We start from the raw sequence: 14,928 nt of genomic DNA on the forward strand, positions 1-14,928 counted from the left end.
CTCAAAGCAGATTTTATAAGCAACTGCCCGAACCGGGCCCGCTCCACAGCGCCTTCTTTAACGCTCTTATACCTTTAATTCGAGCCCCATATAAGTCCTGTTTTGGTAAAGATTTAAGATGGGGACATTTCGACCGGAATCTGGTTATCGAATTAGTGGGATTGAAGTGCAGAGGTAAGCAAGTCCGCCCATGATGCTAAACACAAGGGTTCAAATCCTAATGTGAGGTTTTCCCCTCCATTTGTGAGGTACTATGCATACAATCCATAGAAGTCATGTAAAAACTTCTCCCCCATAGAGGTGTCGTAGCCGAGTTCCAACGGTGCGTGACGCCGGTCTTTTATCATTGAGCTTAAACTTGAATAGGACAGCAAATGCAAATGCAATGCAAATTTTTCCCATGAACATTCCACTAAGGATCAGGGGCAAACTTGTCACATGCCAATGAGTGCAGTCCGATTCAAATTTAAGCTCAATGATAAGGCGCCTCCTCTTTATTGCCGAGCATTCATTGATATTTGATATGTTGGCCCCTGTTCGTTAAAAAATGTTCATGGTCTGTGTCATTCATATTCATTCGACCATAGGCCCAGTCCTCAAGAATTTGTGGACAGGAGGTGCATTATGGATGAGACGCTCTCCCAGGATTTGTTGGCCATTTCCGAGTGGGGTAGAATGAACAGAGTACACTTCAACGCACAGAAGACGCAGTGTTGTTTCTGTGATTCACTGACCCACTTCAATCGTCGATATCCATCGACGGTATAGATATTGAGCAGTCAGATGCTCTTGATGTTCTGGGCATGAAGTGGCAATGTGATGTCCGTTGGTCAAAACGCGCATTCGAAGTGTCGAAAGAAGCATTCAAGTGTTTGGGCTTTCTTAAGGGGTGGAAGAAAAATTTCACCTCTTCTGATCTTCTCAATATCTATACTACCTACATCAGGCCGAGGATGGCATATAACTCTCATATATGTATGTAGGCAGGAGCTCCAAAATCATTCTTGGAGCTACTTGACCGTGTTCAACGGAGAGCGATTGATTGGGGACAGTAGGGTATCCAACTCTATTGCTTTCCTTGAACATCGTCGGAATGTGGGTAGCGTTGTATTGCTCTATCGTTATTTTGCATGGCGTGTGTTCCACGGATATTCGTCTTCTTATCCCTGACGTTAGAATGTTCAACAGGACTACAAGACTTGCCAGGAACTCACATTCGTTTGTAATTGATTGGACTGTCAACCGAACCATGCATTAACGAGAAAATTCATTTTTCGCCCGAAGCATTCGTATGTGGGATATCTTTCCCACCGACATTGACGTTCAGAAATTTAAGACTAACATCAATAAACACTACACCCTCTTTCCCCCCCTCCAACCCTTAACTTTCCTAATTGCCAACGCAAGGCACTGCATATATAGGGGACATCCCCTGCGTGTTGGTTACGTGAAAAAAAAAACTTCGATCCGGTCCAAAGGACCCATCGCCACGGGAAAAGTTGGTCATTGGTTATTTAAAGGTGCCATTAACTCGCCTTGTCATATCGAGCATCATAGGCACTCATTATTTGTGCAAGAGCCGGTGCGGCCCTCTTTGTCCGCGAATGCCGTTGCTGCTACTCCGTATGGAGCATTCCACTATCCGCAACCTGTGGGCGCACCCGGTAGCTCGCAGCTAAGCTTTTTTTGTGACAGCAATGAACGTCACACAGATCAGACCTCAATGTTCCGGCCTGTGTGGTGCTCACAGCTATCCCGTGCCGTGACTCATATATTGTAGAGCGTAAATATGTCCAGTTTGGGGAGTATTTTGGGAGTCAGGTGGCCAACCAGACACTTGGCCCTTAAGCCATATATAAACTTTGTGTCATACTTTCAAATACTTTTTATATGAGCCTCATATTTGTCTTTAAGCCCTATATTGTCGTGATTGGTCTACGTATCCATTTGAAGGGGAGGGCTTTTTGGGAGTGGTATGGTACCTCAGACATTTCACCCAAATATGGATGTCAAATTCGTGCCCTACCCCAAAATATCTTTCATTTAAACCTAACATTGCCATGGTCGATAAATATGTACGGTTTGGAGGGCGTTTTGGGGCTCGGGCTGGCACACCGCCACATTGCCCAAATTCGTTCTTTACTCCCAAAAACCATTCATTTAAACCCCATATAAATATGTTCGGGAAATAAGTTCAGTTTTGGGGGTGCTTTCGGGCTTTCCCACATACACTTGGTCCCTAAACCGGATTCCTTTTCTACCCTCAAATACCTTTCATTTGAGTCCCATATTGTCATGATGGGTCAAATAACCTATTTCAGGTATTTTTGGGAGGTTAAGCGCCAACTTTGATATAATTTGTCATTTTCCTAATCTACCCTCCATATCGTCGGCTAATATGCCCATTAAGGTTAAGCATTAATTTTAATGTAATTTTCCAAAACTACTTCCAAATCGTCGCTTAATATGCCCATTTAGGGGGATTATGGGGGTTCGGACATCTCATTTTTGTTTTGCCATATTGGTAATCTATTCCCGAATACCTTTAAGTTGAGTTCCATATTGACATGAGCCTCCAATATGTCTGTTTAGGGTTTGGGCCGCCCGCTGGATACTTAGACTCAAATTTTAAGACAATATTCGTATTCTACTCTCCTATTACTTTCATTTAATGTTGTTGTTGTTGTAGTAGCAGTGTGTGGTACACTGAGACGCAGCCCTTGCCGATGAAGGAATTCATCGGGTCAATCCGGTACGTACAACCGGCTGCCATCGGATTGACTTTCATTTAATACCCATATTGTTCTGATCTGTCCACTTTTTATTTTGGGAGGTGTTTTTGGGTTAAAGGGGAGGTTGCGCCCCCTTTCCGATATCTAAATATTATATAGCCTATGTTTCCTTCCAGACCAAACCTTAACAATCTTTGACAATTTCGAGCAAATCGATTCTACCGTTTTTGAGTCTATACGAAACAAACAAACCGAGTCTCATATAGTCATGATTGGTTAATATGCCCATTTGAGGCGTTTTTGGGAGGGTGAAAGATTTTAAATGCTAGATTCGTAATCTACTCCCGAATAACTTTCATTTGAGCCCCATATTGATGGGCACGTTCAATTCAGTACGCTTGGAGGAATTTTGGGGTTAGGGAGACTTCTTGGATACTTGGACCCCATATCTAATACCATATTCGTATTCTACTCTTCAATACCTTTCATTTGATATCCATACTGTAACAATGGGTCCACTTTTGATTTTTGGTGGTGTTCTTGGGATAAGGGGGAGGGTCCGCCCCCTTCCGATATCAAGCAAGTAAAAGGGTGCTAAGTTCGCACGGGCCGAATTTTACGAACCCACCATCACGGATTTTGCTAAAATATGGGAGCTATATGTGGTTATAGACCGATTTGGACCGTACTTGGCACAGTTGTTGGAAGTCATAACAGAAGACTATATGCAAAATTTCAGCCAAATCGGACAAAAATCGCGACTTGTAAGTGCTCCAGAAGTCAAATCAGGAGATCGGTTTATATGGGAGCTATATTAGGTCCATGGCCGATTTATACCGTACTTAGTACAGTTGTTAAAGAAGAACGCTACATGCAAAATTTCGGATGAAAATTGAGGCTTCCAGGGTCTCAAGAAGACAAATCGAAAGATCGGTTTATATGGGAGCTATATCAGGTTATTGACCGATTTGAACCGTAGTTGGCACAGTTGTTGAAAGTCATAGCAGAACACTATGTGCAAAATTGCATCCAAATCGTATGAAAATTGAGGCTTTCAACGGCTCAAGAAGTCAAATCGAGGGATCGGTTTACATGGTTTTTATTAGAGCTATATTAGGTTCTTGAGCGATTTAGACCGTACTTGGCACAGTTGTTGGAAATTATAAGAGAACACCATGTGAAAATTTTCATCCAAATCGGACAGGGGCTCAAGAAGACAAATCGGGAGATCGGTTTATATGGGAGCTATATCCAAATCTGATCCGATATGGCCTATTTGCAATCCCCAAGGATCTGCATCAATTATAAGTATCTGTGCAAAATTTCAAGCTGCTAGTTTTACGCGTTCAAACGCTATCGTGGTTTCGACAGACGGACGGACGGACATGGCTAGATCGACTCAGGATGTCGAGACGATCAAGAATATATATACTTTAGCAGCCGCGCAGGCACAAAGCCCATAATGTTTTTTTTTATTTTAATTTATTATTTGTAGGATTCGTACCCCTCTTATTAAATGTATGCCCCATATGCCCTCGCACACCAATAATGAACTCTTTTAGGATACTCTTTCTCTCGCACAACCCAAAATGTTTTTTTTTTTCATTTTAATTTATTATCTGTAGGATTCGTACCCTCTTCTTCTTAAATGTATGCCCCATATGCCCCCGCACACCAATAGTGACCTCTTTTAGCACATTCTTTCTCTCGCACACACCAGTTACCTCTCGCATTCTCACCACTAATACTCCCGCCTATGGCTTTACATTCGCACTAATAACGGATGCTTAAGTAAAATGCAACAACAATTTGCTGTGTTTCTGTTTTTCCTTCTTTTATTAAAAATTAATTCCTCATTTTCATGGATTTTTTGTTTCGGAAAATTAATTTTCTTATATAGTTTGCACATCTCTGGAAATATATCTTTGATGTAATTTTCATTAAAATTCATTTGGCCGTAATTGTACCACAAACTCGCTTTTATAAAATCCACCTGCTGCATCCCTCCAAACATTTGGAAGTGACTTTCTCACTCCCTCCCAGAATTGTCACTTTTTAGGCCCTTTTGTATGATGGTTTGTTGAGATTTCGTGATTTAAAACAACAAAATACCTTACTACCGGAATTCTATCATTCATGTTTCGCTAATTACTGTTATGTTGCTGTTGTTTTGGACGCTACCTCAAAAAAAAACCCACACAAGAGAGTGTATGTTTACTTAGCCTTCTATAATGAAGAAAGGCGCGTAAAACAGAGGTATAGCATACCCCTCACAATCGTAAAGTTGGCTGTTCAAATCACAGCCAGGGAGAATCATTGCAAATAAAATCTTAGACTATTAATCTCGATTTGAAAAAGAAATAAATTAGAAAGAGAAAGCTTCATTCTAACAGGTTAAAAAAAACATTAGGCAAAATAAATATTTATTAATGACGTTGATAATCGAATTTTAAACCTTTCTTGGTTCCTATTTAGTCACTCATGGGTATATCGCCAAGTGGCACGTTTCCTCCCGTACCGAGACACTATCGCCTGACATTGTATTCAACTTCCTTGAGTGCAGATTTAGTGACTCGCACGATAAAAACAACAATTTGCTGTTGGTTTATGCTTCTTCTTTTATTGAAAATTAATGTTTCATATATAATCGACGCTTCTCTGGAAAAATATCTTTCGATTGATACCAATTTCATTAAAATCCATTCAGCCTTTATAAAACTCTTAGCCTCCATCCATCCTATGGGGGGAGGGTATAAAACGGTAAACAAATAAAATATTGTATATGCATTCGAGAGGGATGTTTAGCTTATCACACCGGACCAGCTAGTGTGTATATATACCGCACATCTGGTTTGGCTTTTGAGCCCCTAAAGCCTAACATTTGACTTCTTGAGCACATTCATCAGACAACATGAACACATAAGACCTCCTATGCCAACACCCAATAAGGTCGATATAGGTTCCTGAATTGATGCAACCGCCATTTAAATCGATCCCGGATGTAGCTTCTTAGGCCGCAAAAAGATACAAAATTTTTCCGTTTTAGAAGATATTTTTGAAATTAGGACCGCACTTTTGACCTTCAACAATTTTTTGGGTCTTTGAAGCACTTGCAAGCAACCCTTTAAGCATTAATCTTAGCCGATTAAAAAGAACCAACCGTTTTCAATCAAAGAAGAACTCTCTTGTCGAATACAATCCATTCGCATTAGGGAGTACAAAATTACGCATATTAAGATTTTAGCTCTTTGTTCTTGTTATCGAAATGCATGGGGCTCTCAATGCGATAAGGAGGCCCCAATGGCATAATCAGTTTTTGTTATTTTTAGTATGAAAGAAGAAGCGACGAAGTAAAGAGCATTTTGCTGAAAATAAACACAACAAAAATCTTAACAAAACCAAGATGGAAGCTAATGTGAGTATTAAAGTCAAATAAGGTAAACAAATATTTTCCACAGTAGAAATTTCTATGAAATTTTCTCTAAAGGCAAAATTTCCATGAAAATGTCTCTAAAGACCAAATTTCCGTGAAATTTTCTCTAAGACAAAATTTCCATGAAATTTTCTCTAAAGACAAAATTTCCATGAAATTTTCTCTAAAGACAAAATTTCCATGAAATTTTCTTTAAAGACAAAATTTCCATTTTCTCTAAAGACAAAATTTCTATGAAATTTTCTCTAAAGACAAAATTTCCATGAAATTTTCTCTAAAGACAAAATTTCCATGAAATTTTCTCTAAGACAAAATTTCCATGAAATTTTCTCTAAGACAAAATTTCCATGAAATTTTCTCTAAAGACAAAATTTCCATGAAATTTTCTCGAAAGGCAAAATTTCCATGAAATTTTCTCTAAGACAAAATTTCCATGAAATTTTCTCTAAAGACAAAATTTCCATGAAATTTTCTCTAAAAACAAAATTTCCATGAAATTTTCTCTAAAGACAAAATTTCCATGAAATTTTCTCTAAAGACAAAATTTCCATGAAATTTTCTCTAAAGACAAAATTTCCATGAAATTTTCTCTAAAGACAAAATTTCCATGAAATTTTCTCTAAAGACAAAATTTCCATGAAATTTTCTCTAAAGACAAAATTTCCATGAAATTTTCTCTAAAGACAAAATTTCCATGAAATTTTCGCTAAAGACAAAATTTCCATGAAATTTTCTCAAAAGACAAAATTTCCATGAAATTTTCTCTAAAGACAAAATTTCCATGAAATTTTCTCTAAAGACAAAATTTCCATGAAATTTTCTCTAAAGACAAAATTTCCATGAAATTTTCTCTAAAGACAAAATTTCCATGAAATTTTCTCTAAAGACAAAATTTCCATGAAATTTTCTCTAAAGACAAAATTTCCATGAAATTTTCTCTAAAGACAAAATTTCCATGAATTTTTCTTTAAAGACAAAATTTCTATAAAATTTTCTCTAAAGACAAAATTTCCATGAAATTTTCTCTAAAGACAAAATTTCCATGAAATTTTTTCTAAAGACAAAATTTCCATGAAATTTTCTCTAAAGACAAAATTTCCATGAAATTTTCTCTAAAGACAAAATTTCCATGAAATTTTCTCTAAAGACAAAATTTCCATGAAATTTTCTCTAAAGACAAAATTTCCATGAAATTTTCTCTAAAGACAAAATTTCCATGAAATTTTCTCTAAAGACAAAATTTCCATGAAATTTTCTCTAAAGACAAAATTTCTATGAAATGTTATCTTAAGACAAAACTTTTATGAAATTTTTAATTAATTTTTCTTTTCTTAAACCCAACTCAATTATTGCTTTCTTTTCTCGGCTTGTCTTTGCAGTTCAGTGAGGTGAGCATTGCTGTGCCTTGGGGTCACATAGCCGGACGTTGGTATGGCAGTCAAGACGAAAGGCCCATATTGGCTCTGCACGGCTGGCTGGATAATTGCGGCACATTTACAAAACTAGCACCGCTTTTAGCACCACATCACAGTCTACTGTGCATTGACTACCCTGGACATGGTCGCTCAAGTCACCTGCCACCGGGCGTTATGTATCACACCATGGAATTTGTTCGCATCATTGGCCGCATAATGCAGGCCTATAAATGGAAAAAGGTTTCCCTTATGGGCCATTCCATGGGTGCCTCTGTGGCTTTTAAATTTGCCTCCCTTTACCCGGAACGAGTGGATATGGTTATCAGTTTGGATGCTCTTAAAAGTTTCTATTGGACTCCCTCATTATTGGTGCCTTTCTTTGAACATTTAACAGAAATGGCCATTAAGGATAATGAACGCCTTATGAGTCCTTATCCCTCCCAACCTGCCAGTTTTTCATTCAAACAATTGGAATATCTCATACACGAGGGCTCTATGAAATCCATTGATCTGGACAAATGTAAATACATCTTGGAGCGAAATGTTGCCAATTCCAAATTGTATCCCCACAAGTATTACTTCTCCCGTGATCAGCGGGCGAGAAACATCATACAGTTAAATGCCACCATGGAAATGGCTTTGGAGATGGCGAAACGCATATGTCGAACATCCATGCCATATATAGTGATCAAAGGTGGCGAATCGGATAATTCGAATGCTTGTGCCACAGAATTGGATGATTTTATGATGAGGCATAATACAAATTTTGAACAGCATGTCTATGCGCAGGGAACCCACCACATGCACTTGAACAATGCCCCACCAGTGGCCGAAATAATTATTGAATTTTTACATAAGCACAAGGGATGCAATATGACTTCGTCAAAAATGTGACAAAAAAAATAATGCACTCAATAAAGATTTAGAATAATAGCAAATTTTATCAACTTGCTAGGAAAATCCAATTTTGATGAAATTTTTCACAAAAATCAAATTTTGACAAAATCTAAAAAGAGGGGGCGGACCTTCCCCCTTTCCCCAATTTTCAAAAACGCCAGATCCCGGAGAAGGGTGTACCGATTTAAGCGAAATTATGTAAGCCACCTTATGGTACCCCAAAAACACGATATTGTTATAAAATTTTAGTGCCAAAAAACTTGGGGGGACGCCCCATCCCAAAACCCACCCGAACGGACATGTTTAACGATTGCAACAATATGGGTATCAAATGAAAGGTATTTAAGAGTAGAGTACGAACTTGGCATTAAAATGTCACACCAAGTGTCGGGGGGTCCCCCACCCGTAGAAACACCTCCCAACATGACACTTTTACCGCTTTGGGCAATATGGATTTCAAATGAAAGGTATTGAAAAGTAAAGTACAAATCTGACCTAAAAATGGTGTCCTTGATGTCTGAGGGGCCTCCCCACCCCCCAAAACTTTCTAGCAGGACGTATGTACCGATTGGGATGATATGGCACTCAAATGAAAAATATTTAGGAATAAAATACGAATGTGATATTAAAACTTGGGTTCAAGTACTTAGGAGGCCCCTGCAGGCCCAAAACCGCCCCAAAAGTATGGCTCAAAAACAAAAGTGGACCAATCGGGACAATATGGGATTCAAATAAAAGGTATTTGGGAGTAGAGTATGAATATGATAATCGAATATTCAAAATTGGATGTAATTTCTAAGGGGGCCGCCCAAAAACCAAAACCGTCCCAAAGGACATATTAAACCATCATGACAATATGGGACTCAAATAAAAGGTTTTCGGGACTAGATTGCGAATATGGTATTAAAAATGAGGTTCAAGTGATAGGAAGTCGCCTACCCCTAAAAGCAATTCCCAGAAAGTGAATATTTGTCAAGCATGGCTATATGGGGTTCAATAGAAGGAATTTGGTTGTGGATTAACAACTTGTGCTGAGGAGATACATATGGTAGGAAGTAAGAAACTTATTTTTCGCGTGGTTCTAATGAAGGTACATCAGAGCGGGCCGGGTATAGCGTAATGATCCAGTGATGAAAATAGGGTACTAAATTTTTTTTACCCACCACCGAAGGATGGGGGTATATTCATTTTGTCATTCCGTTTGCAACACATCGAAATATCCATTTCCGAGCCTATAAAGTATATATATTCTTGATCAGCGTAAAAATCTAAGACGATCTAGCCATGTCCGTCCGTCCGTCTGAACGTCTGCCTGTTGAAATCACGCTAAAGTCTTTAAACATATACATATTGAGCTGAAACTTTGCACAGATTCTTTTTTTGTGCAGGTTAAGTTCGAAGATGGGCCATATCGGACTATATCTTGACCTAGGCTCATAAAAGCCACATTTATTATCCGATTTTGCTGCAATTTAGGACAGTGGGTTGTGTTGTGCCCTTCGACATCCTTCTTCAATGTTGCCCAGATCGGTCAAGATTTGGCTATAGCTGCCATATAGACCAATCTCTCGATTTAAGGTTTTGGCCGAAATTCGGGGCAGTGAGTTGTGTTAGGCCCTTCGACATCCTTCTACAATTTGGCCCAGCTGCCATATAGACCGATCTCTCGATTTAAGGTTTTGGGCCCATAAAAGGTGCATTTGTTGTCCGATTTCGCCGAAATTTGGGACAGTGAGTTGTATTAGACATCGTTCTTCCATTTGGCCCAGATCGGTCCAGATTTGAATAAAGTTGCCATATAGAGCGATCTCTCGATTTAAGGTTTTGGGCCCATAAAAGGCGCATTTATTGCGCCTTTGTTGTGAGTTGTGTTAGGCTTAATTTTGCACAAATTTCGTTTGTATAGGTCGGTTGGGATTATGAATGGGTCATATCGCTGCCATATAAACCGATATTGGAACTTGACTTCTTCAGCCACTAGAGGATAAATTCTTATTCGATTTGGCTGAAATTTTGCATGGGGTTTTTTGGGTGCTAGGTATGGTTCAAATCCATGGCCCATAACCTAATATAGCTGCCATATAAACCGATCTGCCAATTCTACTTCTTAAGCCTCTAGAGGGCGCAATTCTTATCCGATTTGACTTATATTTTGTACAACGGCTTCTCCCATGACCTTACGTGTCAAATATGGTCTGGATGGGTCTATAGCCTGATACAGTTCCCATATAAACCGATCTTCCGATTTTACTTCCTGAGCCCTTAAAGGAAGCAATTCTCGTCCGAATTGGGTGAAATTCGATTCCTTTATGATCCGAATCGGATCATAACTTGATATAGCTCAAATAACTAACCAATTCTTATCCGTGATCCTTTGTTTGCCTAAAAAGAAATGCCGGCAATTGCGTTCCATGGTGAAGAGAATATAAGATTCGGCCTGGACGAACTAAGCACGCTTGTGTGGCATCTTCAGCTATGTGACACGCAGTGGAATAATATTTAGATCTGTCAGAATGCCGCTCTTCAAACTGCGACGGACTGCTACCCCAGTTCTCACGTGGACCAACTTCATCAGGAGACAAAGATGCTACGCTACATGCTCTCCAAGCAATACCTTATGGGCTGTTATCGCAGAGACCATCCAAATCATCATCTTGTGGATAGGCATCCAACGCCCAGAAGCCTTAAGGTGGAGAGTACCTCTAGATCAAGCGACATATCAAGAGAGTGTGGACAGCATTCATGCAGACGCGGTAGCAGATGCAATGAATAACTACCAGGTGAATGTTGTCCTTGGAGAATGAATGCCACCCATTGAACCTGAAGAAATTGACCACCCCTGGCAAGTCAGAGTAGTTCTAGCTCAATTACGATGCTGCAGATGCAGCCGCCTCAACTCCTACAGAACAAAGATTGATGCCAACGTGCAGGGTGTGTGTACCGTTTGTGAAATGAGACCACACTACACACATCATCTGTTTAAACGCCCAGCCAGACCCACTCGACTCAGACCCAGATCCCTCTGGACACACTCCACCTTAGTCACAGAGTACCTGGATCTAGATATTCAACAGAACAAAGCAGATGAAACACGGGATAACTATGAGCATCACAGCGGCCGAAACTTTGGGCTCTGTGTGGTGTTCTTCATTATCACAAGAAGCTTAGCTTGCAGCTACCGGCCACGTCCACAGTTTGCAGATAGTGGAATACTCCATACAGAGTAGCTGCAACTGCAGTCGCGGGCAATCAGCCGTATCGAGTGGAGAGTCTCAGTGAGAGGCCGGGTGGCAACGGCTCTTGCTTAAAAATTGAGTGCCTATGATGCTGGATACAAGGCGAGTTATTGGCGCCTTCCCGCGGCGATCGGTCTTAAAGACCGGAACGTGCTTGCTCGCCTATAAGAGCTTGACGAGGATCGCCACCTCCACATGCAAATGTGGCTACAACAACAACATAGCCACAAAACCAACGACCACGTCAGATGGGTTTAAACTGGCTTTATGAAGATTCAGCAACAAAAGCGGTGAAGAGCAACTTTAGAGAAGTCAGCTACGACAAATCAGAATATTTCCGGCTCAACTGCCATCCCGTAGAAGTAGTCACCTCTATTCTTAATGAGTTGGGATTGATTGCAACATATTAGATGTGTGTCCCGCTTGTAGCCAGTAAACACACATCTGTCTGTCTTTCCAGCGAATCCTATTCCAACTTAAAGCCTAAACACTCTGGAAGCACCACACACAAGATGCAGTATTCCTAGAGCTACTAGTAGATTTTTAAATAAAGTGAGCCTTTCTCGGCATACCAAAATAGTACTAGCTTAACTACGTGCCAGTAGATGCACCTGCATCGTTTCCTATTGATCTGGAATTGATGACAACATATTAGATGTGGGTTCTTAACCAAAAATAACAATGTTTGTTTTTCTACATAACTACCTATGTATTTGCTTATTTGTATATAACATTATAGTAAAATTTTGCTAAGACCATACACATTGTAAGCTTGGATCATCTATCCAAAGGTACTGAAATCTGGTTAGCTTCGCAGATGCCTACAGTTGTCTGTTGCACCTCAGTTTGCCCTCTTTCCTCTTGCATACTCTTATCTGAATCATCCTCTTCGGGCTCTTCAGCTACACCTGAATCATGTTTCGATTCCTCAAATAGTTTTGCCTTGGCTCTTCGCGATTTGATAAGAATTCCATGACCGGGACAATCCATATCCTGACTATAGCATTTTTCACGACAACAAATGCGACAAAGTTGAAATTCACACTTGGAGCCCATGGGATTGGTGCAATCGGTGCAGTTCTCCAAACTGCGTTCATGTCGGCCCTCTGGTTTGTTGGGACGACGCATGCGACGTCGCAGTTTTTTCATGCGTTTGCGGGATATTTCATGGCCATCATTATCAAAATATTGCCGCTTCTCTCGATTGGGATCCTCAGCCAGACGCACTTTCTCAGCCAATATTTGTTTATGGGTTTCAGGAGCTACTCTTATATATGGCTGGCACAACCATAATGGCAGAGCTAGATTATAGGCAAGTTCTTCCTGTACCACACTAGGATCCAATTCTTCCGCCTCATAAACTTGTATGCCTTCGTGATATGGCTCATATTTCGATTGTATTTTCTTTACAACTTCTCGGAACTTTTGCAAGTTATTGGCCACGGCCAATTCTTCTCGCAAATCGCTGTTGGGTTTTACATTCATTAAGTGGTGGAATATTTTGAAACAATGCCCCCTTATATAGGATATGGGGCAAGGATATTTCTCAACAAAGTTCAGATATTCACTGGCCATCTCCCAGCTCTTGGGTGACTGGCCAGTAAACAAGGCTGGATTGTGTAAATTGCCTTCCGCCGTCATAACTCCATCGACTCCGGTCTCTTCAATGCAACGGTAGATATCCTCAATGCCCAGTACATTGCCATTGGCAAACATGGGAATTTTAATGTTTTCTCTGACCTCTCGTATATATGACCAGTCGGCTATACCGGTCAGTGGCCCTTTTTGCTCTCGCGTTCTGCCATGTACGGTTAGCAGCTGACAACCTGCCCTCTCCAACATTTGTGCATAGCGTATAGTTTTCTGTCGATCTTCAAAAATTCTAATTTTACATGTTACCGGTATCTTAAGGTTGATGTGCAAAGTTTGTACAATTTTCTCCAGCAGCTCCCATTCTTCCTGCAGGAAGGCACCATAGTGGCCACGTTTGGCAATTGCTTGGGGGCACCCCAAATTAATGTCAATGGCATCACAATGATCTTGGGCCAACATAGCAGCACTCAATAGTACCTGGGGATCATTGCCGCAGAACTGTATGATAAATGGCCTGTCTTCAGGACATGTTTGCAGTGCATCTTTGCGATACTTCACATCATTCGCAAATAAATTGCTGTGAAACATTGGTGAATAGCACAGATCGGCCTTATATTTCCTGCACATCATACGCCAGGCCAGTTCACTCTGATCCACCATTGGTGCCACAACGAATTTGGGTGATTTCAATATTTTATGGTAAAACTCATAGCCGCCTAACTTCTCATGTTTGGTTTCAGCCTCAGCCATATTTAGGAACTTCTCTAGGTTTCCAGACAAATGAAAATTTCGTAAGACTAAACTTTATAAACAAAAACACCAACCAACACGTTTCCAATCTCAATCGGCCTGCTGTTAAATGTCAATAGAAATCGATATTTTGAAAGAGCTATCGATAAATTGCAAAAAAAGTTATCGTTAAAAGGAAAAGAGATGAAAGTGTTCAGAGCTGCCTATATATCTTTTTTTTACATTGTGGGTACATCAAACATCGTATAAAACTTAATTGTTCAGACATGGATTAGCGAACCGCCATTTGCACTTGAACCCCGTTTACACGGCTCATTAAGTCTGGATTCAAGGCTCTCGTCAACTGATTTTATAAAGGGAAAACAGATGATCGAACCATTAAAGCCGAATTTAAAGAGCAGTGTAAATAGGGTTTTGGCAATAACAAATAATGTTCCTTTTTTTGTAGCTACATTTTCAGCTCATTCCGGTTCGAAGGACCTGTCGCCTCGGGAACAAGTGGCCATTGGTTATTTATAGGCGCCAATAACTCGCCTAGTCATATCGAACATCATAGGCACTCTGTATTTGTGTAAGAGTCGGTGCCAACCAAGATATTTTCATTTACAAGTAAGAGCAGATGCCCAACAACAATATATTGACAATATCTGTCAAAATCAGTGATTAGTGCAACTCTGATTTTATGTATGTTACCAAGGTGGATTTAAACAAGTGGTCTCACGCGAACAGCTGTTATCAGCCGGCCAGGTTTGACGGTATTAAGATGTCAGATTTTTGTTTGTATTCTCTTTGTTGTTATCTTCTTTCTATCATATTGTCTGCTCAAAACGTAGAACAGCTTGATGACAAGATGCCGGATTGCACCATATGAT

The 14,928-nt window shown here is 40.0% G+C and overlaps 2 protein-coding genes across 3 annotated transcripts; one reads left to right on the forward strand and one right to left on the reverse strand.

Annotated features, from left to right (window-relative positions):
- Nucleotides 1-77: 77 nt before the first annotated feature.
- Nucleotides 78-8,477, forward strand: LOC106086776 (serine hydrolase-like protein). Of its 2 annotated transcripts, none has more exons than XM_013251576.2 (3): nucleotides 78-174; nucleotides 6,062-6,147; nucleotides 7,545-8,477. In XM_013251576.2, the coding sequence occupies exons 2-3, from the start codon at nucleotides 6,136-6,138 to the stop codon at nucleotides 8,472-8,474; spliced, it is 942 nt and encodes a 313-aa protein (XP_013107030.1). In that variant the 5' UTR covers nucleotides 78-174; nucleotides 6,062-6,135; the 3' UTR covers nucleotides 8,475-8,477. The 2 variants fall into 2 exon arrangements, with proteins under 2 accessions (XP_013107030.1, XP_013107031.1); XM_013251577.2 differs by lacking the exon at nucleotides 78-174 and adding an exon at nucleotides 4,546-5,492.
- Nucleotides 8,478-12,397: 3,920 nt separating this feature from the next.
- LOC106086754 (tRNA-dihydrouridine(16/17) synthase [NAD(P)(+)]-like) lies at nucleotides 12,398-14,160 on the reverse strand. Its single transcript, XM_013251551.2, has one exon. The coding sequence runs from the start codon at nucleotides 14,054-14,056 to the stop codon at nucleotides 12,491-12,493; it is 1,566 nt and encodes a 521-aa protein (XP_013107005.2). The 5' UTR covers nucleotides 14,057-14,160; the 3' UTR covers nucleotides 12,398-12,490.
- Between the last annotated feature and the right edge of the window lie 768 nt (nucleotides 14,161-14,928).

The sequence above is a fragment of the Stomoxys calcitrans genome, chromosome 1 (genome assembly GCF_963082655.1).
Source record: "Stomoxys calcitrans chromosome 1, idStoCalc2.1, whole genome shotgun sequence".
Lineage (NCBI taxonomy): Eukaryota > Metazoa > Arthropoda > Insecta > Diptera > Muscidae > Stomoxys > Stomoxys calcitrans.